Source organism: Abramis brama (assembly GCF_963993115.1).
Source record: "Abramis brama genome assembly, chromosome: 5".
NCBI lineage: Eukaryota > Metazoa > Chordata > Actinopteri > Cypriniformes > Leuciscidae > Abramis > Abramis brama.
Window position 1 is genome coordinate 12,133,522 of NC_139967.1, and position 26,172 is coordinate 12,159,693.

The 26,172-nt window shown below is 37.4% G+C and overlaps 1 protein-coding gene across 2 annotated transcripts in view; it reads left to right on the forward strand.

Annotated features, from left to right (window-relative positions):
- ssh1a (slingshot protein phosphatase 1a) overlaps nt 1-26,172 on the forward strand; it is a 38,092-nt gene that overhangs the window by 8,096 nt on the left and 3,824 nt on the right. Inside the window, exons 2-13 of one of the 2 annotated variants that reach the window (XM_084114688.1) lie at nt 610-647; nt 16,328-16,428; nt 21,159-21,223; nt 22,001-22,122; nt 22,218-22,286; nt 22,522-22,587; nt 23,623-23,817; nt 24,363-24,456; nt 24,705-24,833; nt 25,232-25,278; nt 25,612-25,758; nt 25,853-26,053. In XM_084114688.1, coding sequence (XP_083970814.1) covers nt 610-647; nt 16,328-16,428; nt 21,159-21,223; nt 22,001-22,122; nt 22,218-22,286; nt 22,522-22,587; nt 23,623-23,817; nt 24,363-24,456; nt 24,705-24,833; nt 25,232-25,278; nt 25,612-25,758; nt 25,853-26,053 — 1,274 coding nt within the window. Of the gene's footprint in view, nt 1-609; nt 648-10,971; nt 11,207-16,327; nt 16,429-21,158; nt 21,224-22,000; nt 22,123-22,217; nt 22,287-22,521; nt 22,588-23,622; nt 23,818-24,362; nt 24,457-24,704; nt 24,834-25,231; nt 25,279-25,611; nt 25,759-25,852; nt 26,054-26,172 lie in introns of those variants that run through there. The other variant, XM_084114689.1, reaches the window with a different exon arrangement.

Consider the following 26,172-nt stretch of genomic DNA (forward strand, 5'->3'; position numbering starts at 1 on the left):
ACCAGGGCCGTCACTTTCACATACAGTGAGGAACTATTTAAAAAACCCTCTTTGTTATGATGAAACATTATCTCAAGGAGAGGCCCCGTTGTTCACGTTTCAGCTTTGAGAGAACATTTCTCTTTTGTCATATTACGCTGCTGTGAATAGTGAAATATCAAAGCTTTTTTTGTTATTTAGGACACATAGGTCTTGTATTGTATTTAAATGTTACACATTAAGCAGAGGGAGAGAGCGAGAGATCATGTGGAGGGAAAAAAGAAACATGTTTAGGCCAGATTGTTGTGCGTTGCGCTGGGTTTGAGTCGGGTGAGGTTGTGGAATTTGGAAAAGTTCCGAGGCCTGAGGGATTTTGGCCTCTCCGTTATTTATTCCGGTATTGTGCTGACATTTTCAAACAGATGCTGAATTTATAACTTATAATTTGGTTTGGTAGAAGATGTGTGAAGACGTAATTTGATTGATCACATCAGAAAAGATGCATCCTGCTCTGTTCTTTATCTTAAGGCTCAAAGCAATACGATTTCAAATAGAATAGTGTGGACATGTCTTAGTGCTCTTTTGTTTTAGATGACTAACTTCTGTTTTCATTTCTTTTTATTTTCCCAGGACTTTGGAAGTGACGATGAGCGCCGGCTAAATCAGAGGTAACAACTGGCTTTCGAATGCAAGTTTTTGTATATTGGTGGTGTGTGTGAGTGTGTTCTCAAGGTCCAATCTGTCAGAAGCAGATGATGAAGAGTGTGTCAGTTCCATGATGGGAGGAGTCTTCATCGCACCCTGTAGTTTGAGAGATGGTTCTTCTCCACTGTTCTAACACATATAATCAAGGCTATCTGAGGCCAGGCGTCTGATCACTACTTTCACGGCAGCTTTAACGTCAGAGTGGCTTTTTATTACAGTTTCAGTTCCCCCTCGACTGAAGTGAGGTCAAGTGGGTTTAATTTGATGCAAACATCTCGCTGGCTTTCACCTATTGGACACTGTATCGCTCCTAATGAATATTCTTATTAGCGTTATCTGGTTCCTTGTAATTCAATGACTGTAGAAGACGGATGGATGAAGTGGTGTTTAGTAGAGCTACCTTATGTGCCTCTACCTACATATTTGTAAAACTTACTTATACATACAATTCACTGCAATTTCCAACTGAAATGAACATTAGTGGCAGTAAAACAGCAACATCTTTTATTCCTTTTCCCACAAATTATGATTACTTTGGCAGATTGATTTATTTTCACATGGTTCCTTGCACTGTGACCTCAAAACACTTTTAGCATGGTGTATTATTTGAAAAGTAAGACACTGACTATAACAAACAGAGCTCAAAGACTTGTATGCAAGCTGAAATGGCAAAGTTAAATCAGCAAATGCACTGTCATCTCACTTTGCTTTTGTTGACACTATCAGTTAGGTTTAGGGTAGGGCTTCGTTCAGGTGGTAGTTTCGGATAAACCTGAACACATGCAAGAAGCAACGCAATACCATTTTTGCAGAAATGTTGTCAACCTTGTTTGGTTTTTTGTGAAAAAAGTTGTGAAATTGCAAGGAAGTATGTGGATGCTTTGTGAATCTTTTTGACTGACAACCGGTTCGTTTGTTTGTGAATCCTGTCTGTCATTAATGCCGACTAGATTTTTTGCCAATTTGTATTTTTTTTGTTGCATTTGCAACCATTTCCCTCACACTCTGAAGCCCTGATATGTTATGACATGATTCATGTCGATTCAGTACTTTGTGATGCATCAGGATATCATACTTGAATCATGACTAAAGCTGCAGCAAACACATAAAAGAGAGGAAATAGTTTTTCATCTCTGGAGAAATGACAAACTTCAGCTATAATTGACCAATAAAATGCAAGTATTTAAAGTATCAATGCAATATCGATATATATGGTCATACTTTAGATTAAGGTCCAATTCTCACTATTAACTACGACTTTTGCCTCAATGAACTCCTAATTACTGCTTATTAATACTTAGTAAGGTAGTTGTTAAGTGTAGGTATTGGGTAGAGTTAAGGTACTATGTAGAATAAAGTCGTGCAGAATAAGGCATTAATATTTGCTTTATAAGTACTAATAAACACCCAATATCATAGTAATATGCATGCTAATACGCAACTAGTTAATAGTGAGAATTGGACCCTAAACTAAAGTGTTACCATATATATATATATATAACTGTACCGTCATCACAGCCTTAGTATTTACTAGTAAGGCCAAATGCTTTTCAAGTAGAGAGGACATTTGTCCAGACTGTTTTTAGATTCAGCACTTTTTCATTCAGTCTTTTAGAGGACATATTAAACTAGGGCTTGTGTCTACTGGGATTGGACTCATGTCCCAGTCCTTTTTAAACTTTGAATCTAGGTCACCAGTAAGAGCAAAAGAAAAGTTCTTAAGAGACAAGTTGTTCGCTGATTCAAACTCTTGCTGTGTATTTCAGTGTTGCCATCTAGGTAATGGTCAAACATGGTCGAATAACAACTCGTGAGGACAGTCGGAAATATTATGTACGCTACAGATTGAGGAGCTAAAGGAAGGGGATGTGTACAGAGGAATATTTGTCATCGCAAAGGTCACATGACATCCTCAAAGGTCACATTTCTCAGGAAATCGCTCTCGTGTTGACTATAACTCAACACAAGTTGAATCAACAGCATTTTATGTTTTAATTTAGCATTTTCTGTCTAAATGACAGTAGAGTGCTATAATGAAGTGTTTGTTTTGGGCTTTTGATAAAAGTATCTCCAAATGAATGGCTTCCAAAAAGCACATTCAAACAAACTAATCCCTAGAACGTGTGAACGCCGCGATAATGAGTACTTTGTTGAAGAGTAAAAGGAAACGGGTTGTTTATTTTTTTCAGATCAAGCTTAGAAAAGGGTGTGGAGGAACTACTGTTCCAGTTACCCGAATGAACCCAATAATGCCGTCTGTCTGTTTTCTGCTGGATGGAAGCACATGTGGCGTGTGTGACCTACATAAGGTCATCTGATACGGGAAAGAGCAGTTGTTCCCTCAGCTCATTTAAAGTGCTTTTAGTATTTTCTGTCCATCTCCGTCTCTATCCCGCTCTGTTGTCCCTGTGATCGTTTCAGAAAGCAGTGCTCAGTGTTTTTGTAAAAACAGGATATGAGAAAAGGAGTCTGAGATTCCAGCTTTAGCGATTGCAAACACAATGGAGGCTGTGTCTGATTTTTGTATCTTCCTGTGACTCATAGATAAGACTCTTGTCCCTCAGCACCAAACAGTTTCCTTCAAATACCAATTAGAAAGAACATACAGTGGCCCCAAAAAGTATTTGTGCACTTCAGCCACACTTAAAAATCACTTGGAGATCAGTTGGTTAAAAGTCACTGCAAAAGTTACTGAGAAAAGTGAAGTTTGTTCTGAAAAATGCATGCTTGGTTTGATAATTTTATCTAATGCAGGATCTCCCAAACTGGGATTTGAAAACCCATGGATGTTTGCAAGGGAACTGCTGTGGGTTCTAATAATTCATTAAATCATAAAAACAAAACAAAATAAATGTTTACTAAAAAAGATGAAATATTTTACTTGTTTACCTGCATGTCATGTGACCATAACCAACATGTGAATATGTAAATATGTTGTTAAATTATTATGTCAAAGGGGTTCAGCTGACAAAATAGTTGAGGAATCCCTGATCTAATGCAATGACATTCAAACATTTTTATGTTGCTTAATTGCCCAAATACATCTCGAGGCCACTGTATCCTACAAGTCAGCAATTCCAATTGAATGTACATGTTATGTTTGACCCTTATTCTAAAGACTCACTGCAGAAAAGTTGTGTGTGTTGGGAACAGGATGTCCTAGAGGCTCATGTGAAACAAATCCTCTTTTAATGAGCAAAAACAAGGTTAGGATAAAGTCACTAGTGCAATAGATGCACGGAGCTAAACACAATCAGAACAGCAACATCAGCGAAACAGAATACTACTTCCTCACAAACAGACATTTTAGACGAGGGTGAAAGAGAGAACGAACCAAAACACTTGTAGTTTTTGGAGTAGGTGAGTTAAGAGTCTAAGCGGTCACACTTTATAGGTCTCCTTAACTACTATGTACTTACATAAAAAAAATAAGTATGTACTTATTGTGTTCATATTGCAAAACACTTGGTGGGATACGGGTCAGGTTAGGGACAGGTTTGCTGGTATGTGTAAGGGTGGAATAAAAGGGAAGGGAAGGTCAACAGTGTAATTTTAGATGCATTTACAAAAATTAATTACAGCTGTAATTACATGCAGGTATTTGTAAAAATATAATTACAATATAAAAACATTATATCAAACGATTCATTTTAATGTTAGGAAATAGTAGTTAAAGACACCTTAGATTAAGTGGGATCATCTAAGCTAGTACTGTTTTAAAGATATGAACTACTAGTTGTTAAAGAAATCCTGGACTGAGCATTCCAGCTTGTTCTGTCTGTCATTGTGCAATTATCAGAATATGTCATGTTTAGACTCCCAGTATTTGATGTAATTTGTTTATGCACACATGTAAAGACCTGTCCTTTTGCCTGAGCTCATTGATTCGTGAAGTAACACCTGTTGCTAAAAACTGTTTGAACCTGACAGATTCCTTTTCTCTTACCTAAGGCTGACTTGTTGTCATGCATTTTCCTGAAATCATGTTGAAATATGTGCTATTGCAGAATCTGCAGTACTGTTACGTGCAGTTCGTGGTTTTGTGTGGAAAGTGCTAATGAATGCCATAGCTTTGAATGTTTTATGAATGTTGAATGTTTTTGTTTTATTCGTAAGTTTATAGCATGTTCATACAAAAGAGAGTACAGTTTCTTTGTATTTATTGCGATTTTATATTCATACTGTTACCCAGGCATGTTTAACTTACATAGCCCAGTTTGTACATGAACATTTTTTACTTTTAGGGATGCATATCATATCAATTACTGTCCATTGTTTGATTTATTTTTATTTATTTATTTATTTATTTACAGTATTTGTTGAAATTGGATATATATTTAATAAATATTAGTATTGTTATTATAATTTTCTGAATGAAATATTACTATAGTAATTGTTCTTTTTTTAAATTTTTTTTATTATTATTATTATTATTTAGTCACATTGAAATATAATCACAAAATATTTGGCCAAATTGTGCCTTTATACAAACAAGCACAGCAAACCTTTTTAGAAAAATCACAATTAGATCTCCCCCCTGCAAATTGTGCAGCCCTACTGTGAACTATCTCTTTAAGAATTTTGAAACATAGCTGGATAAGAATGCCATTTGTGCGATCTGTAGGAATAAACACGCTAGTTAGAGGAGTTTTAACCCCGCAAATGTTCATATTTGCCTTATCATAGACAGGACAGGACCCCTCTAATAACTGTAACCCTAATCTTAGCCTTTTCGAGATGCACTCTGGAATGCCTGCTGAACCGGCCAAAATGTTTCCTTGTGAAATCAACCAGGTGGCACAGCGGTGAGCCAAACAGAAACAGAGGCAGGAGCAGCCAAGCACAGCAGTCTGTGTTTATGTTTAGATGTAGTGGTAGTGCATATCAGGGTTTGAGTATTCGGGTGTGTGTGAACGTCTCAGATCCGTTAGAGAACACACACAAGTTAAAATTATGCAATATTGTCCTGAATAAAAAAGCATAATTTAGTCTATATTGGTGCTTTAGTTTAAACATAAAGTTTAAAGGGATGGATCACCTAAAATATATTCAAGTGTTCTTTCAGCCAATGATAAGGTTTATAACTGGCTACCAACCCTGCTGAAAAAACATTTCTGGTCTCAGCAGTTTTGGACACTTTTTTGCTGGTCAGTCCGAAAGACATTCTTTAAAGTTGCAATGAAACGGAAGTAGCAGCAGATCTTTTCTTCCGTATTGTGACGTACATTCGAGTGTAACAACAAAAGAATAAAATTGGCTTTTAGTGGATTAAATGATTGGAGAAGTCCTGCATTCGTCACCAGACAGAGAGAAGTCATTTTCACCAGAAGGTCCTTTTATGACATTATTTTGATGAAAAATGATGAGGTCAAACATTTTTAAAAATGAAACCTATGCATGGATGATTTGTCACAATAAGATCTCTAACATGCATTTAGAAAATAGAGTGAATGTTTATTTCATGTTGACTTGAAACCAGCAAACCAGCTTAGCTGGTTTTTTAGCAGGAAGAACTTGATACTGCATCATATTTCCAGTTGCATCTGCATAAAATGCAGAATGACATCCTTGGATAACATTTTTGATTTTGTTAATATTTTATTCTGAAGAAAGACAAACATTAATAGTGATTAAAGCAAAAAAATATTAAATGCCATGGATGAATATTATCCACTATTTTGTGGAGGGGTGTCAAAATACCAATTTTCACCCGAGATTTAGAACCAAATTGCAGCTTGGCAAAAATTACATTAGAAAATTGCTGCATCATTATTTAAAATTAAAAATAAAATAATGATGCTGCCATTTTTTTAAAAGTCTTTTTGAAGGTGGAGAGAGGAGAGAGAGTGATTCAGTAAAAGGGGATTATTAGGAGGCCGTGATTGGCAAGGGCCAATGGAGGGAATGTGGCCAGGACACCGGGGTTACACCCCTACTCTTTACGAGAAGTGCCATGGGATTTTTAATAAGTCAGGACCTCGGTTTAACGTCTCATCCAAAGGTAGGTGCTCTTTGACAGTATAGTGTCCCCATCACTATACTGGGGTGTTAGGACCCACACAGACCACAGGGTGAGCGCCCCCTGCTGGCCTCACTAACACCTCTTCCAGCAGCACCTTTCTCAGGAGGTCTCCCATCCAGGTACTGACCAGGCTCAACCCTGCTTAGCTTCAGTGAGCAACCAGTCTTTGGCTACAGGGTGATATGGCTGCTGACTTTTTAAAGGCACACTATGCAGTTTCTGTCTTTCTCAAACAGCGACCTCTAGAGTCGCTGTGGAGTACTTGTATTAAACGTTACTGTCGTAAATACCACTCAAGCAGAGTTTTCGTCGACTCTGCCATGATTCACGTCTGAAATGCGTGCTAGTGTCTTCCATAGAGGCTGCTTCATATGTTGTTGATGTATGTGACGTCATGCCGTAAAGCAAGTCGTGATTCTCGCGAGATTTGCCGGGGCGCCACCTCTCAAACCTGCATTGCTGGTTTTTTCATTTCACCTGTCACAAAACAACCATTCTCAAGTCTTTTGCTGTCTGTTTTAGTTTGGATAACAATAACTCTTTTCTCAGAATCACAAGTTCTATTACAAGTCCACAAGATGCATGAACATGTATGTATTCTTGAGAGTACGTTCAACATCATTCAGACCAAGACCGGTACATGTGGCAATCCGTATGATTAATAGAGAGGCGGAGCAAATACAGGCATGTGGCCAATAGATTGAAGAACACTGATGTAATCTGCGATTCATCATTCTCGCCTCGACACCCGAGAAAAGATTGGTGCGCTGTTTGCCCCCCTCCCTCCTTTTGTCCCTCTTTTTTCCTTCGTTGCTCGGCGAAGATATAATGGAAATGTTATGTAACATTTGCTCCCAGAAAAGCAGCTTTTAATCTTTTTGTGCCTGTGCGTGCAAAAAACAACCGTAGCACTATTGTGTACCAGTGCAGTCTCAGCACACTGGAATAATCCAGTAAACGCACGCCTTACATTACACACACACACACGCCTGATCTGCTTAGAGCTCCACATGCAGGCGTCCTGAATCGGGACACCTGTCAGGTGTTCTGGAGGTTGCCTGATCGCATTGCCATGGTTATGCTAAGTCACATGGGAAGCTCTGTAAGTGTAGTCATGTGCTCCATGACTTGGCATGTCAAAGCGTGAGCACGTAAGACTGATCTGTCTAGGATATACATCATGAATGCGTTTAAATGTTCACACACCTGTCATATATATTGCAGTAGCACATATGCCCAAGAAAGGAGGTCTGTTTGAGTAGCACAGGCCCATCTGTGGTGATCTACAAGAGGATTTTGTAAAGAAGTAGGGGGTATTTTTGCTTAACAGAACTGCTGTTCAGTAAACTTTAAAGGATATGTACATTATGCAAGAGTGATCTTCTGAAAAACTATTTGATTGTTATCAAAGGAAGTCATTAGCATTCAATTTAATGTTTTTATGGTAAATCGTTCCAGATTAAGAAAGATCTGCGAGAAGTTACGAACATAACCCAATCATTTGATCGAACCAATGAATAGCTGAGGAATGCCTCAGGTTAACTGGCCACTCTCTGATGTCTCAGAAGACGACATCTTTTCCTGTCGGCCACCGTAACTTCTGTTAGTTGCAATATGTAACCTCACCACTAGATGCCGCTAAAAATCACACACTGCACCTTTAAAAATACTTATAACAAGTTAAATTTACTTACAAAGTAAATTGTTGCTTGGGACTTGTTTTCAAAGAATACTGTACACTAACATTCAAATGTTTGGGGTAAGATTTAGAAATTTTGTGTCTTATGTTCATCAACATAAAATCAAAAAACAGTAAAACCGTAATATTGCAATATTATTACAGTTTAAAATAACTGTTCTTTTTTAATATATTTTAAAATTGTATTTATCCCTTTGATGGCAAAGCAGAATTTTCAACAGTCAAGTCTTGACTGTCCCTTTTGGTCAATTTAATGCTCTAAATCTCTCTAAATAAAAGTATTAATTTCTTTAATAAATCTTACTCACCTCAAACTTTTGAACGATAGTGTATATCTTAAAAAAAAATTTATCACCCCATGGTCGTTTTTTCTTCTTCTTGTTTTTAACCTAAACCTCAATCAAATTTATTTGATTTATGCTTCAAAAAAAAAAAAGAAGAAAAAATAATTGTATGAAAAATAAACTTAATTCAAGAGATGTTCTCCGAAAACAAGTTCCAAACTATTTAGAGATGTTTAGATAATTTTACTGAAAAACAGGAGAAAAATATGTACTAGTAAAAAAAAAAAAATATTTTTTAAATACGTTTATCTGCCTAGAACAATTGTCCCACCAAAAGATAATTTGCAGTATAACTTAATAATAATAAACAAAAATATTCTTCTGCTCTCATTTCTGAGGAAACCCTCTGCAATTCCTTGTCCCATATATTGCTTCCATTGTAAGTTCATTACTGTAGACATGGTTTCTGCTTATTTTTATGAACTGAGGGACAAGTTAAAGGGTTAGTTCACCCAAAAATGAAAATTCTGCCAGTAATTACTCACCCTCATGTTGTTCCAACCGCGTAAGACCTTCGTTCATCTTCGGAACACAAATTAAGATATTTTTGATGAAATCTGAGTGCTGGATCACTTCTCCATGGGCTGCTAGGTGACCGAAACTTGCTGGCCCAGAAAAGTTATTAAAGAGATCGTTAATATAGTCCAAGTGACTACAGTGGCTCAATCTTAAGTATATCAAGCGACGAGAATACTTTTTGTGCGCAAAAACAAACAAAAATAACGACTTTATTCCACTATTCATTTCCTTCTCTCTGGGCCTTGTAGTGTTTTTGCGCTGCGCATCTGTGTTACACGTCACCACGTAGGCTCACTATTGGCCGACGCTGGTCATGTGTGTGATTCGTGATGACGTGTAACACAGACGCGCTGCGCAAAAACACTACAAGGCCCAGAGAGAAGGAAATGAATAGTGGAATAAAGTCGTTATTTTTGTTTGTTTTTGCGCACAAAAAGTATTCTCGTCGCTTGATATACTTAAGATTGAGCCACTGTAGTCACTTGGACTATATTAACGATCTCTTTAATAACTTTTCTGGGCCAGCAAGTTTCGGTCACCTAGCAGCCTATGGACAAGTGATCAGCTCTCAGATTTCATCAAAAATATCTTAATTTATGTTCCGAAGATGAACGAAGGTCTTACGCGGTTGGAACAACATGAGGGTGAGTAATTACTGACAGAATTTTCATTTTTGGGTGAACTAACCCTTTAAAGTTATTTTAGTGGTAATTGACAGCATTCCACTTGAATTGAACCAAGAAAATTCCTTTAAAGAGTGTAACCTGGCAGCATTTTGTTTGTTTCCTGTTTTTGTTTTTCCATGGGTCTCGCTAATCCAGAAAGTAAAAATTCCAAATGCCCTTTAGTAAGTCCCGTTCACTTGGCTTCTTTAGTTATTTAAGACGGCTCTCTTCGTCTCCCTTTCTGTTCATCCTTCCTTCCTTCTTAAATATCTCCCCCTCCCTCTTCCCCTTTTTTGCAGATCCCCCCCAGCTATTTCTGTTCCTTGGTGTCTCAGTTTCTCTTTGTCCTGTTTTATCAGCTTTTAGACAGAAAGAGTCAGCCCTCCTCAGTCAAGGTGTTGACAGGCAACAGACGGTCATCCAGTCCCTACACTTACTGCATTCTACTCATCCCCCATATATAATGAGATTTTAAAGAAGCTTCCCTGATTCGTGTGTGACAGTGTTGTGAGGATGGCACAGAGGATTCTGGGACAGATCATTTTAGGGTGTGGCAAGCATTCAGGAGCCCCAACTAAGAAGATCAACACATTTGTTCCAGCTGTTAGTAGCCAGTAGTTTTTGTAGTACTGAATGCTTTCTATTTTTTCTGTCAGATTTGCTGGTGTAAAGCGCTTTTGTTTCTCCAAGAGAGCCACCAGGACCTCTGTGGCCCGCTGGGCTTTTTGCAGTGTCATAGCGGTTTGGAGTGCACTACATTTTTAACTGCAAGTTCATTTCACAAACAATTACAAAGAAACAGCAAGTAACACAATGAATTAAAAGTGAATTTAGTAGAAAAACTGAAATAGTATTTTCTTGTGAAACGTACTCCAATAAGCTTTTTTTCAGAGGCGAGATCTCATCATGCGCACACACAGAGCACTTCGTCCCTCCCTGTAACTGCAAGAGAAGGGAACAGGTTTTTCTTCCTCTCTCTATTTACCCACACACACACACACACAGAGAGGGAGGGAGTGCGTCAGTAGGAACTCGCTCACACACTCGCGGACAGCGTCAGACTGAGGTAGGGGCTGCAGACTCTCCTCCTCTCCTCTGCATGCTGTTTTTCTCCCGATCTGCCCGAAGCGTCCTGCAGACCGGGCGAGGGAGAGCTCCCTGTAGCCAGCAGCAGGATGCATCTGGTCTTAGACTCCTGTCAGGAAGTTGTGCTGAAGATGCTACCGTACTTTGTGGATAATGCATTCGTCACGCAGAGCCAGATCTACCACATGTGAGTGAACCAATGAATTGGTGCAGGAGTCTTAAGTCAAATCAGAGCTGATGTGGATTGCAGTGCCGTTTGTATCTTTGATTGATTGTGACGCATGGCTTGTACAGTAAGATCCAGAAGTCTGAAAATCACAGGTTGCGATTCTAGTTTGCTGTCTGGAAATGAACAGATTGTTTTAGGATTTTGATGTGAAGTGAATATGAAGTATTTAATATTATGTACTGTTTCTAGTCAATAATTAAGCATATTTTTGACTTTGATAATCAATTCTTTGGACAGACACATGGTCCAGGTCACATGGGTCATTCTTAAACCGATCTGGAAAACTTGATCATCAGGTTTTACACAAACTAATGGAATTCATTGTCTTGTGTGCTGCTGTCATTAAAGTAAAAAGGAGACAAACCAACTACTAAGGCATTATGTTAATTGCTAATTAATCTGGAAATTGTCAATTTTCCAGTTTAACTTTTCACTCACATTGTTGCTAATAATGTACACAGTTTGGGGTCTGTGATCAAATATCCAGTATAAACATGAACATGTAATGTATTCCTGTGATGGCAAGGCTGACTTTTCAGCATCGTTACTCCAGTCTTCAGAGTCACATGATCCTTCAGAAATCATTCTAATATGCTGATTTGGTGCTCAAGAAACATTTCTTATTATTATAATTGTTGAAACCAGTTGTACTGCTTGTGGAAACCATGATGCACTTTTTTTCATGATACACTGGACTACAGGTGATGTTTGACCCAGTTATTTATCTGAGGCCTGAAGATGAGTACAGTTTTCAGCTTACATGTGTGTTTGCTCTACATACTATAGATTTGCTTTGACCTGTAAAATCTGGTCTTGCCACATCAGAAACTTTTTTTATTATCGCTCTTAGTGTTACCTGAGAGGTAGTGATGTTTGCATATTTGAATGATAGGCATGCGGTTGTCCAATTTTGTGTTTTGTGTTTTGTATTTGCCTTAGGTTGTGTGCATTATATAAGAGTGGACATACCACTCCTGCAGATGGCCATTATCAAAATACTATCAGATGGAGATGATGCTGTGCCGAATGAATTATGACCTTCAGATGAATTTACTGACTGTCATGTGGAGTTGTTCGGCCTGTGTGCTTGATACTGTGCTTTGCTGTGATATGAAAAGTATTTTTGGAGAAAATGAGTAAGTGTTTATTCAAAAGTTGTCCCTCTATAGGGTGGGCATAGATTGCAACTTTTAAATGCACTTTATTTGGTCACAATTGCCATTATTGGTATACTAATTTGTAGATCGTTCCTTGTCTTCTGACTCAGGAGTATGCGAGCATTAAAATTCATAGTTTAAACTTCAGTAGCAAAAACAGTATTAGTCGATAAATTCATTTAATTTCATTATTCAGTTCAAACTGTCTGTTTGAATCCAAGAATCATTCAGATTCAATTGATACATTATATTTTTAGCATCATCGCTCACGTATTGCCGTTTATTACCTTATATTTTTTTATATAGCATTGCAAAATTGTTAAAAACAATGCAATACATTTGCAATCACTTGCATTTTTAGCCTACATCTTGCTTTTGAACGATTTTAATGTACTTTACTACAAGTTTTTTTGGTCGAAGTGATTGATCCTCTTATTGGAAATAAGCTATTAAGAGCAAATGCATACATATTGATTGATTTATACTGGATGTATCTTGAATATCAGAAAGCTGAAAAATATTAGTTTTTGCTGTCTCTTTTTGGCCTACATATTATTCAGTTGTGATTTATTCAGTCTTTGCCAAACATATGTTGCCTGCTCTCTTTATGTCTATTAATTAAGTGTCCATGACACTAAATGATGCAATGAACATTAACTAAATAACATAAAATGCAACATGTTCATTAAAGATGTAAATATAATCATATATTGTGCCATGCAGGGAATTCTGGGAATGTCCTTTTACCGTTTTTTCACTGTAAATTAAGTTTTTACTTCCAAAATCCATTATCTATCCATTATTTTACAGTAAAATGACATGTTAAACCATGTAACTTTTATAGCTAACCAATTAATAATATATATTATTTTTACAGAAAAGTGTATACCTAAGTTAATTTCTGTGACATTCATCAGGAAAATAAGTTGACAAGTTTATATTTTTGCTGTAGTTTTGATTCGAGAATTTCTACCAAAGGGCTGTCCATCCAACACCAGGTGCCAAGTATCCATCTGGGGCCGACTCTAAACATACAATTGAAACGTGGACAGAGACGTTTTAGAGCGGTTTCCTTTCAAAACTCTTACTCACATCATAATTACACCCTTGGAGATGAGCGTATTCTGCTCAGGGCTTGTGTATTGTCAGTTTCAGCTGTCTGTCTCACAGTCATGACTCAATCCATCAGCCCAACAGTGCTGAGCTGCTTCCAGCCTTCACATAAATCGCTCAGAGGGGCGGACAGAGAGAGAGAGCGCAGCAGGGAGAGGAGAAACAAAAGAGAGGAGGATGGAAACAAAAGGCGCTGTGATCCGCTGACACCCTCGAGGCCTTTGGAGGGAGGGTGCGAAAGTTGAAGAGGGGAATAAGAGAAAGGGAGGAGGAGGAAGTAGGAGAGAAATAAAGAGAAGTGTTGGGTGGGGGCACAATGCGAGTTTTGTTGCTGGTTGCTAATCATGTGATGGTTGTTTCTCTGAATGCTGAGACACTGGAAGTCCAGTCAGGGAAAATGAGAGGGATGAGTCAGCAGAGGGTCACAGCCATAGCAGGGCGAGAAAACAATCTGACCCCAAAATATTTTTCCTGACTAGAGCATGATGGTTTTGAGGAGCCTCTCCTAAATAGCCAGTCTATGCTGTACATTGCATCTGTGGGTTTGAGAAAGGGATTATTTTACTTTACTTTTATTAAGTTTGACACAGTTTTCATTTTTTACATGAACCATTTAATTGAAATGAGATTCCAGATTAGTGTAGAGTTGTGAAAAATTACATATTTTCAAAATGGTCAAACCCTTTGGGTTGTCTGAATTAGTCAACTAGTTAGTCTTAAGGAAGCTCAGAAAAATGATGGTCTTATTGCCTATTTAGCATGAATTCTGTGTTCGCTGTAGTGGTCCACTGATATCTTTTTAAAGGTTCAATAATGGTAACTAGAGAGAACAATGGCCAGTGGCCTACATACTGCAGTGTAATTGGGCTGTATTCACACACAAGCAGAATACAGTTGTCAGTTGATTACAGTTCTGTTCACAAACAGTTCACTTATAAAAGAGATTGACAACCTCATTCTGTAATGTTCTCATTTTCAAGACAGCGAGAGTGATTTAGAGAGTATGTTTAGATGAAGTGTGCTGCATGAATGAAGCCACAGTCAACAACTAGTTGCCTGACAAGTCGTATGACATCATGCATGTGTGTTCTTGTTCTTGTTCTCGTTGTTCTTGTCAAGCACTAATGTTACGCTCATCAATTCTCAGGTTATGAAATGCAAAAAACATTTTTTAAGAAAAATAATGATTTTATTCAGCAAGTGTGCTTTAAATTGATTCTGTAAAGGCATTTATAATGTTAAATTTCTATTTAAACTTTTTAATCATCAAAGAATCATGAAAAGGATCTCACAGTTTCCAAAAAAAATATTAATCAGCAGAACTGTCTTCAACAGTTAAAAAAAGAATGTTTCTTGAGCACCAAATCACCATGTTAGAATGATTTTTGAATGATCATGTGACTCTGAAGACTGAAAATTAGTAATAAATTACATTTTAAAATATATTAAAATAGAAAACAGTTATTTTAAATTGAAATAATCTTTCACAAAATTGCTGTTTTACTGTATTTTTTTATCAAATAATTGCAGCCATGGTGTTATTTAAACTGGTTCTATGGGTTAGTTATTTTTGTTAGTAGTGACTAGTAGTAGTTTCTTCTACAACTGATTTCAAGTGCCCAGTTGTACAGTAGTTTACAATATAGTAGTATACGAGTATTGCATTCGTCACAAAATGTTTTTTGCTCACTCTTTCTGTCTCTGATGTATTGTTTGTAAGTATATATAGACACAATAAATCCACAGGCAAGGAAGAGGCCATACACACACACACACACACACACACACACACACACACACACACAGTTCATTAAACTGTCAACCAAAGTCATGTACAACACCATGTTCAGACTAATTCATGTGAACCATCCCTACCCTGTTATGACAGTAGGATAACAGACGAGAGTGTTTTCATTACAGCTCAGTAGCTTCTCTGCAAGATATTGAGCACATTTCTCACCTTACCAGCTATAGTCCTGGTTTTCCCAGCACTGAGTTTCCATTAAGACTTACTTACTTTTGCCACAGTGCATTACAATAATAATAAGCCTCAGGTGGTTCACATTTCTAAAAGTGTGTTTAACTGCATGTAAGGCTAATTATAGCCCCACCTAAAATCACAGACCTAAAGCACGTCATACAGGTCGGGTGACTGATGGTGAGATGGGTAGTATAACATGCAAAATTCAATCCCAGAGGATTAAAGATGGACCGTCATAGGTCATTCACAAAGTGTTTTGTTTTCATATGGAAAGAATGGACACACAGCCATATGTATTTATCATAAACCCACTGACAACTTCTTAGATTATTGACATCATCCTACATTTATGCACGCATAATGAAATGTATGTATATTTGTAGACCACCGTTGAAAAGTTTGGGGTCAGTGAGATTTATTTAAAAGAAATTAATACTTTTATCCAGCAAGGATGCGTTAAATTGATCAAAAGTGACAGTAAAGACATTTATAATGTTACATAATATTTCTATTTCATTTAAATGCTATTCTTTTCAACCTTCTCTTCAGCAAAGAGCTGAATGAGAGTATATGAATATATGAACCAGTGAACAGGACTCAGTGTTTTGTTTTGTTTTGTTTATTTTTTTTAAATAAAAATATAAAAAAACAAGAAGAATATGAGTGGAGAAAGAAAAACCCACATGCTTGCACTAAATCCAACTCCACAACTTTTAGTTCCTGGGGTTTTGTTGTCTAAACTGTCATGGAGGCATGTTTTGGTCAATTGTTGCTGTCGTTTCTCACATGGTCTCCTCTCTACCCTCTCTTTCCCTCCATCTTTTACAGTTTAAGTGAGAGCTTCTTCATGGTCAAGGGGGCCGCTCTGTTTTTGCAGCAGGGCAGTTGTCCACAGGGTCCGAGAGGTCATCCTCACCACAAGCATGCAGGTCAGTCCATGCATGCACTTGAATGGGATTGAGGGGTTTGTATACAATCTTGTCTCCTCCCTTGCATCACACGTCAGTGTGTTCCTCAGTTTATATAAGCAGCCAAAGTACAGGTGACGTTTTTGAATGCTCACTGTTATTTGAGTCAACAGTGTATTAACGATCCTGTATTAACTGTACTTTAGGGCCTGTATTACTGTGGTAATTTCACTTAGGAATAAATCTTAAGTCAATAATTAAGATAGGAAGTTTGTCATTTTACATTACAGACAATAACAGTTTGTATTATGGTGTTTTGGTGGAAATAATGGTTACTATAGTCATTTTTGTAAGGGTGACTTTTAAAGCAGCACGATTAATCGTTAAAAGTTCTCGAGTCAAAAACCCACACGATCTTATTCCTAAATGACAACGATTCGGCTATGTCTATTAAACCTTTGACAAAATCATACCGTCTGTCCTGAGAGAGAAATTCAGAAATTCTGCAGCAGATGCTGTCTGGCTAAGCGTGTCCCAGACAAGTGTGTGTGTTTGTATGTGGATTAGCCAGATTAGCAGTTGGGACTGTGAGAACATCACTTCTTATTGACAGGGCACACAGAATGGGACATCTCTGTTTTATGTGGTTTATGATGCACAGTTAACTGTTAACTCTGCATAAATGTATGTTCATACACTTAATCTAATTTATGGGACAGTTGACACCAGAAAGGAACGCATTTGTAGAGAGGCTGTCTGTATAGGCACATACTTTACATTAAATATTTTAGTTATGCATACCAAAAGTGGAGCTTGTTTTCTCATTATCTGTGGTGGTAAGTCACAATCTGCCTGTTAAACAACCTATTGTGGGTAATTGTCAACAAACAGTAATACAGTTATAAAAAATCTAATGATATTTGGGATTTTAGTTTGGAAGACAGAACTCACAAACCATTTTTATTTACAATAATACAAAACCACTGCTAGAAAAACAAGCATTTGCGCAATTCATCTGACACATTTAATCAGTCGATTAAAGACTGTATCTCCTCAGCAACAACACAGACACAAATGCATGACAACAGATGTCCCAGCCGCCATCCGTCCAGCACCTTCTAACACGTGTGACACGTTGAATTTATTAAACATGTTTACTGCTAAACAGAAGGGTGTTGCTTCGGGTGAATTGAATCTGTTATGAGAGAAACTAAACACCATGCAGACACAAAAAACCCCAGGCTTTATGCGCTGACTGTCTCGCCGCGCTTTCAGACAGCTTTTCATATCACAGCAGGTTTAGACTGATTTTTTTTAATGGCCCCTCATATCATCTGATATTATCAAGCATCTGTTTTGTCAGTTGGCTACCATTACGCTGTCGTCTTGTTGGGATGTGTGGTTTCGATTTGATGTGTCAGGTATAGTGCTAATCCACAGGTGCGTTAACACGGGTTTGACGAGTGGTTTTGTTTTTACATTGTCTCGGGGCACGTAGGGTTTGTTTGAGTCATGAGCTTTTTGTGAAATGTACGAATAATTAACTGCCCATCAATCACAAGATGAACATGACAAACACTTCCTATAAAGTGAATTATGCAGACAGTCTAGAAGATCTGGAATTAGATTACAAGAATTAGATCATTTGAAAAAATACAATTGCATCACAGCACTCGAAGGTAGAGAAGTCAGCTGTCTCCATTGAGACACAGCGGATGTCTGTGTTAGACTAGACGATGCAAGGTTTCTCTTCCCCTGTTGCAGTCTGGGTACAAAATGTTCTCAGTAAGAATAGCTCTGCTTTTTTCTCAGTAAGACCTTGTCACAGTTTATCATTTATTCATGAGGCAAATCCTTGGTACTCATTCTGAAGGTAAATTAAGCTCTAAAATATCTTCTCTTTAAATATCCTTGCTTTTAGATGTTAGGTCCTGTCAGGTTTTTTTTTATTTGACGTCATCAGTCACCTCTATTTGCATTCTCATGGTGCCAGGAGCCAGACAGTCTAAAATAGTATCAGCTGTGATGTATTAAACACTGTCCAACTTCCTAAAGCAAGATACACCATAAATATTTGCAACTGTGCCATAAATGCAGAGTGAAATAATGAGATAAAGGAAAGGTTCTTTAGAGGTCCAAGTAAAACACAAAGGCAAATTTAAAGGGGTCATATTATGAGGAATTAGATTTCTCCTAATCTTTTGAGATGAAATAGTTCAATGTGCTTAAAAAAAAGACACTACTGTTCAAAAGGTTGGGGTCATGATCATTCTAATATGCTGATTTTATACATTGGCTGTTTATTAGTACTTATAAAGCACATATTAATGCCTTATTCTGCATGATCTTATTCTACATCTCTTAATCCTACCCAATACGTAAACTTAAACGCTACAAAATCTACCTTACTAACTATTAAAAAGCAATAAATTAGGAGTTTATTGAGGCAAAAGTCGTGGTTAATAGTGAATATGTGTTCCCATACTAAAGTGTTACCAATATTTCTTATTATTATCAGTGTTGAAAACAGTTGTGCTGCTAATATTTTTGAGTAAACCAAGATACATTCTTTTTCAGGATTCTTTGGTGAATAGAGAGCTCAAATGAACAGCATTTATTTGAAATAGAACATTTTGTATCAAAGTCTTTACTGTCACTTTTGATCAATTTAATGCATCCTTGCTGAAAAAAGTATTAATTTCTTTAAAAATAAAATTTTGAATGGTAGTGTATACTATAAATTTCAGTACTCAAACCCCTTTTACCAAGAGTTTATACTGTTTAAAATGACTCTTATAAGTGCATTATTAAACAAAGATATAAGTGTTGTGTTGTATCTGTTTGGCCTCTTGTTTAAATCATTGTTGTGAGCAGATTTGTTTTAGTATAAGGTCTTGGCTACTTTCATTTTAAACACATCCTATTTCAGTTTCGGTCATATTGACAGATCATGACAAAAAAACGTGAAATTAAACAATGAATCACTGTCAAAATCATAACTGTTGGAGAAAGCTGTGTGTCAAACTGTGCTCAGTCAGTCAGAATCATTATTTAACTAATAGCTCATGCAGAAATGCAAATTCTGTCCAGATTTACTCATCATAATGTTGCTCCAAACCTGCATGACTTTCTTCAGTAAAGAAAAAGAAGCGATTCTTTTTGTAAATTATGTACACGGGCGCTTTTTTCCGTGCACGTAATGTGAATTGGGAAAAAGAATGCAACAAAAGTGATCCGTATGACTTGCAATGTCAACAATTTGTGAATGAATCAAACTTGAGTTGCTTCACAAAAGCAGTCTGTTTGTTCATGAGTTGGACTGATCTGGCTCTTGAATCCTGACTCAATGATTTGATCACAATGATTCTTCAGTTAACACTGTGCTGGTGGGGAAGATATCCCTCTGTTTGTGCCGCATATGATTTCAGAAGACTTTCATTGTAACACACAAATCATATGGATCATTTTAATATAACCTTTATGGTACTTTTGAAGCTTAAAACCCTATTCATTATAATTGCATGGAGGGAAAAAGACCAGTACATTCTACAGAACTTCTTGTTTTGTGTTTCTTGGAACTCACACATGTTTGTAACGACATGAATGTGAGTAAAAGATGATGAAATGTAATTTTTTGAGTAAACTATTCCTTTAACGATGATTCTCAGTCTTGCATGCTTCTTGATCAAAGCTGTGTCCTGGGATCCTGTGCTGCCTTGGTGATTCCCTTACATATCAGTTTTTATCAGATAAGCATGTAAAGTTATGTAAATTATTGTCACAGAGACCCAGAAGACCAAGAGGCTTGTTCTGTTGGAGGAGAAAACATACCCCTTCTTTTCATACATGTCCCAAATGCAAAGCAGCCAATAAACCATAGAGAACATCATCTGTTTTGTTAAGTATACATGACAAGATTTGCCTTTTCATCTGAGTTTATTTGGTTTTCACATTTCTGGCTTTGTTCTTAACCTCCTCGTACACTTTGATTGGGCTCCCACATGTCCCACAGCAGTTACATCATAGCTTCATTGATTCTGCCAAAGCCTACAAGAGTAGGAGGAGGTTTGTTTGGGTAGGAACACACCACAGTCAGAGGTCAGAGGAGTTAGTCTGTCTGTGTTGAGGAGGAGAATGAAATGTAAACAGATCGTGTGTATTCAAGACTTGGAATCTCTTATTGACTTGCATCAAAAGGGGCGGGGCTAGAATAAGACGACTTTCAGGTTGTCAGATTTATAATTATTGATACCTTTGACACAAAGGGTGGAACCTATTTACACATACCTGATCACAATGCAGCCGAAAGTTGCTCATTCATGTCAAAGTTTATCGTTTAATGAAATAGGATTATATGAGACATGTAAACGCAAGAAGCAACACATTTTTCTTATTACAAAGCACATTTTCTCCGGATTACCTTTGTGCATTTGGACACTTGTACTCTGGATTCTCGTAAAATCAGCAGCGCTATAAGAACGTTAATCAAAAGCACACCGTTGTCTTCCCACCCAACACTTAAAGACTGATTCGCATAACTCAGCTGGCGTTCTTCTTGGCACGCTTGGTCTTATAAAAACCTTAATTCACTTCTAACTTTCATGACATCACTTTTAAGTCAACTCGTTTACTGTTATGGTTGTTTTTCTTCCATAGATTTCCAATATGGGTTTGAGACGCCACTGGTGTCAATGTTAACAAAATAGTCATCATGGTTTTGTTTGGATTGTAACAATGGTTTCACTCAACAGGTGACTTACCTCAGCATCTACAGGTGATGATCAACATTCTTCGATCTGAAGACCGCATCAAACTGGTGAGAGAACACACACGCCGTCAATGACTAACACTTTGGCAGTGAGTTACGTGCAGTCAGGCTGAATGGGTTTTATTGTCAAGTGTTGCCTAAAGCTTGTTTTCTTTTGCTGTGTGTATAAAGGCACGTTTAAATGTCTTACTAGCTGTTACTGAGGGTTCAAAAGCTTCAATCACGTGTGACGTGTGGATTTCTGTGCGTGCATCTGCATTTGTCTTTAAAATGAAAGTTCTGTCATTGTTAACTAAACCTCATGACATTCCAAACCCAACACAAAAGAATCATTTTCAAATATCTGCGATCTGTGGTGGCACCATAAAAATGGTTCAAGAAGTTTTCTGAAACCATAAAATAGCTTTGCGTGACAGTTATATCATTATTCCATATTGAACATTTTCCCTTCAATGATTTTGATCACAAAAACCTATGGCGTTTGGTGTCACATTATGTCATTTTTACAGTCTATACGTCTATCAAAAAGGTTGAAAACCACTGCTTTAGAAGAATTAAATATAGTTTTATAGCTCTTTACGAGCTTGACAGTTGTATGTGGAAAAAAGCTGCGTGAAGATTCTTCACAAAGTGTGTTACTCAGAGAAATAAAACCATACGGGTTTGGAAAGACATGAGGGTGAGTGAATAAAGAGTTTTCATTTTCAGGTGATCTATTTTTGTAAGACAATTCAGTTCGTTAAGATGTTTAATATATTTTTATATATTGTGTTTGTGGGCTCTGTTTTTGCACTAAACAAAACTAATGTCAACTGTAATGTGCAGGCGGTGAGGTTAGAGAGTGCGTGGTCAGACCGCGTGCGGTACATGGTGGTAGTCTACACAAATGGCCGTCAAGACACTGAGGAAAACATCTTGCTGGGGATGGACTTTAGCAACAAAGACAGGTGACTTCAATCAAACAGACCCGTTTAGGAGTTTTGTTTCCTTCTGCAGGGACATTACAGGACATAAAATAAGGGTGTTTTTCTTTCATTCACAGTAAGAACTGCTCTATTGGGATGGTGCTGCCACTGTGGAGTGACACCAAGATTCATTTAGATGGTGATGGGTGAGTACTGCCCCCTCTGGGAATGGAGAGGAAATGCTGCTGCTGGCCACTTCAGCATTTAATGCACAGATCTAGATGGCATTAATTAAAAACAATTTTGATTTGATTTGTCCACTGAAAATGAAGACTATGACAATATTAACAAGCATTCATTGTTTACATTGTTATTTAGAAATGTTGTAGTTCTTTTATGACGTGTGATGGCCTTAGTTAACCTCTCTTCTCCTGTCTCCAGAGGCTTCAGTATGACTACCGTCGGGCGCACGCACATCTTCAAGCCGGTGTCAGTCCAGGCCATGTGGTGAGAAAATAGTCAATAATTAATGTACTAGAGCAATTTAAATTCACATTTTAAAAATTTCAGTCTGTAGTACATGCTGACCTATTAGAAGGATTTTGTGGTCATGTTCAACAATGGGTCTCCTTTTAACAATTTTACTTCTTAAAACTGTAAGAGGTCATTTAAGTGCTTAATTCACCCTAAAGCACCCACATTTTTCTTACAATCAACTCTCTTAATCAGGTGAAGTTAAATAGTTTTTTTCACCAAGAGCCGCTGTCTAGTTGGCTGGGTGAATTTATGCACTTGTTTGTTACTGGGGTAGAAAAAAACAGCTCCTCAGGGGGTTGAAGATGACTTGAGTGGACTGTTTTTCAAATGGACCACAGGTGCTTTGGGAGTTTGACATCTTTAAATATAATAAAGCGCCACACTGCCATCTGGTGACTTTCAAACAAGTATTGTGGTAGTACCATGGTAGTGAATATCAGATCATCAGATAAGCCATGTTTAACATGACACCGTGATATACCAATAAATTAAACTATAACAATGATTACTGAACGATTACCATATCCACCACGCACTGCATGGATCTCCAACATACTGTCCAAAAAACACCACCAGTAATACCATGGTACTTTTTAGTGAACAGAAGTTATGAGTGCTGATTCCAATGCAATTTTATAGCATTTAGACCTGTAGATCTTTTGCTTGTTCTGAAGCTGGGAATACAATGTTGCAATTATTTTGGTGCAGATCTGAGCGCAATTGCTGTTCATATATCCCTAAGCAAACTGAATCTAAGGGAGAAAACTCACAAGGTCCCGAAACAAATGAGCCTGGTGGGAAAATGCCCTTAATGCCCTTATTAGTGTTTTGTTTCACCAGTGTCATTTTTTAACTCAATTTGAAACACCGTTTGATCCTTTTTAAGATTATACTTTCTTTTATTGTGAAGCCATAGCAATATGGACCCCAAAAAGAGAAACTCGCATCGTGATCATTTGCACTGGTCTCTCCATCTTGCTCACCTTTAACCTGCTCTTCCTTCAGGTCTGCACTGCAGATTTTACACAAGGCATGTGAGGTGTCACGAAGGTACAACTACTTCCCCGGCGGCATGGCGCTCACGTGGACGGGGTACTATGAGAGCTGTATCGGCTCTGAACAGAGCTGCATCAATGAGTGGAATGCCATGCAGGACCTGGAAACACTGCGACCAGACTCTCCTGCAGTCTTTGTTGACAAGTGAGTGCAGAGTCCTTGGCACTTGTGAAAACCACAGGCAGATTTAATTCTACATTTTGATTTGTTTTTTGGAAGTGACGTTTTTTTTTTTTTTTTTTTTTTGCATTGTCCTTTTGTGACCAACTGAGACCATGAGCAAATCCCAGACATATTTGTTGAGGGTTGTCACAATTTAATGTATCTGTAGGAACTGAGGAGACTTCACTTTAAGTGAAGTTTTAAAAGAGAAGGGTGTAATGCAATTGGTTGAGCTAGTGTTGCTGTGTTGAGCTAATCATGATGGTCAAACAAACATGTGAACATCAAAACAAATTACACTTAATTTCTTTGTAAAATTACAAATATATTGTGTGGGTAGTTTTTTTGTATGTTTTCTTGTATATGCTTTTTATATATTTTGTTTAGAATTTTTTAGATGATGAATTTTCCCAAACAGTAATAATATTAATAAAAAAGTTAAAACAAATAAAACAACAATCTTCACCTTGAAATGATGCTCTTTCTTGAACCCTTGATCTACATTGTGTTCTGTTTCTGTTTCTCAGGCCAACAGAGAGGGAGAGGACAGAATGTTTAATCAAATCCAGACTCAGGAGTATCATGATGTACCAGGACTTTGAAAATGTCACGTCCAAAGAGGTCAGCGGGAAATGCAGAGTGCATAAAAACGCAGTTACACACTGACATACTGAGTGATATATTTCACGACAGACTCAAAATCATAAGTGGTCAACAGAAACATTTGCTACCAGGATCCAGCAATGTGTCTCGGCTGAACTCTTGTGATCAGATTTCAGGAGACTGATCTTAACTACAGTTGTAAATAGGATCTATGACATAACAGTTGTTGAGTCTGCAAGTCAACAATGATGTGTGTTTTTCCTTAGATTCGTAGTGAGCTGGAACAGCAGATGAACCGCAACCTGAAAGAGTACAAAGAGTTCATAGACAATGAGATGCTGCTTATTCTTGGGCAGATGGACAAAGCCACTCTCATCTTTGACCACCTTTATCTGGTTAGTGCTGCTTTTATCAGAAAGCCACTAATAACCCTACCACCACCATTTCCCCCTCTTTTTATTGGTTTTATCATATAATGATGAGCAAATCTCATCACCCCTACCCCAAAATTAAAAATAATCCTTAAAAATAAGGTAATTAATTATACAAAATATAAAAATGATAACAAATTACATCAAATAACCAATTGGTTAAATACGTACAAAATTAAATGCAAATAAAAGCTGAGATTTGGAAGCACTTGTTTGATAAGAAGTTTGACACGGAAGTTACTATTAATTTATTAATGTAAAGCTTGTTAGTTCTGTAGAAGAGCAGATGATATTTGTCATATATGGGGCACTAGATGCCAATTTCCCTAAAAAGCCAGTGATTTGCATCGTTCATTTTTCAGGGTTCTGAATGGAATGCTTCTAATCTAGAGGAACTTCAGGAAACTGGGTGAGTTTTACCTTTTACTGGCATCCACAGTTTGTTTTCCTCCCCATACTGTTTTTTCAAGAGACTTCTTCTGTAATTGGGTTAATGTTCGGTAAATGTGAAAGTTTAAGGCGAGTATGTATCATATCACCTCTTAAAGGGCAACATTTTCTCCCGTTTCAGCTAAAGTTCAGAGTAAAGCAATCAAAGCTGTTTCTTGCACAACAAGAAGCAGGGTGTATTTTTAGTACCTTATGTAAGGAACAAGAATAAACTTGCATGCAATATGGATTTCTATTGTTGTCCAGATGTAATTTATGGCACCTCCTCATTTAAATTCATTACTATTTTTAGGGTGGGCTACATCTTAAATGTTACAAGGGAAATAGACAACTTTTTCCCAGGAACATTCTGCTACCACAATATCCGAGTGTACGACGACGAGGCCACAGACTTACTGGCTCACTGGAACGAAACCTACAACTTCATTGTCAAAGCAAAGTAAGCCACTTATCTTAAAAAAATAAGCAACATACTTTTCTCTTTCCTTATGATTTTTCACACCCTCCGTGCTGTTTTGTTCTGTACTCTACAGAAAGAATCAATCCAAATGCTTGGTTCACTGTAAGATGGGTGTAAGCCGCTCAGCCTCTACTGTAATAGCATATGCAATGAAAGAGAACGGCTGGACTCTGGAGAAAGCATATAACTTCGTCAAACAGAAGCGCAGTATCACCCGTCCCAATGCCAGCTTCATGAGACAGCTGGCAGAGTATGAGGGCATACTGGATGCCAGGTACAAGAGAAATTTCCTTTTTTATTGTAATCTGGTATGTGTATTTCTTGTTAATGGTTCACCCAAAAAAAAACATTTTTTGTACACATTTCTTTCTTCTGTGTACCAGATATTAAAGA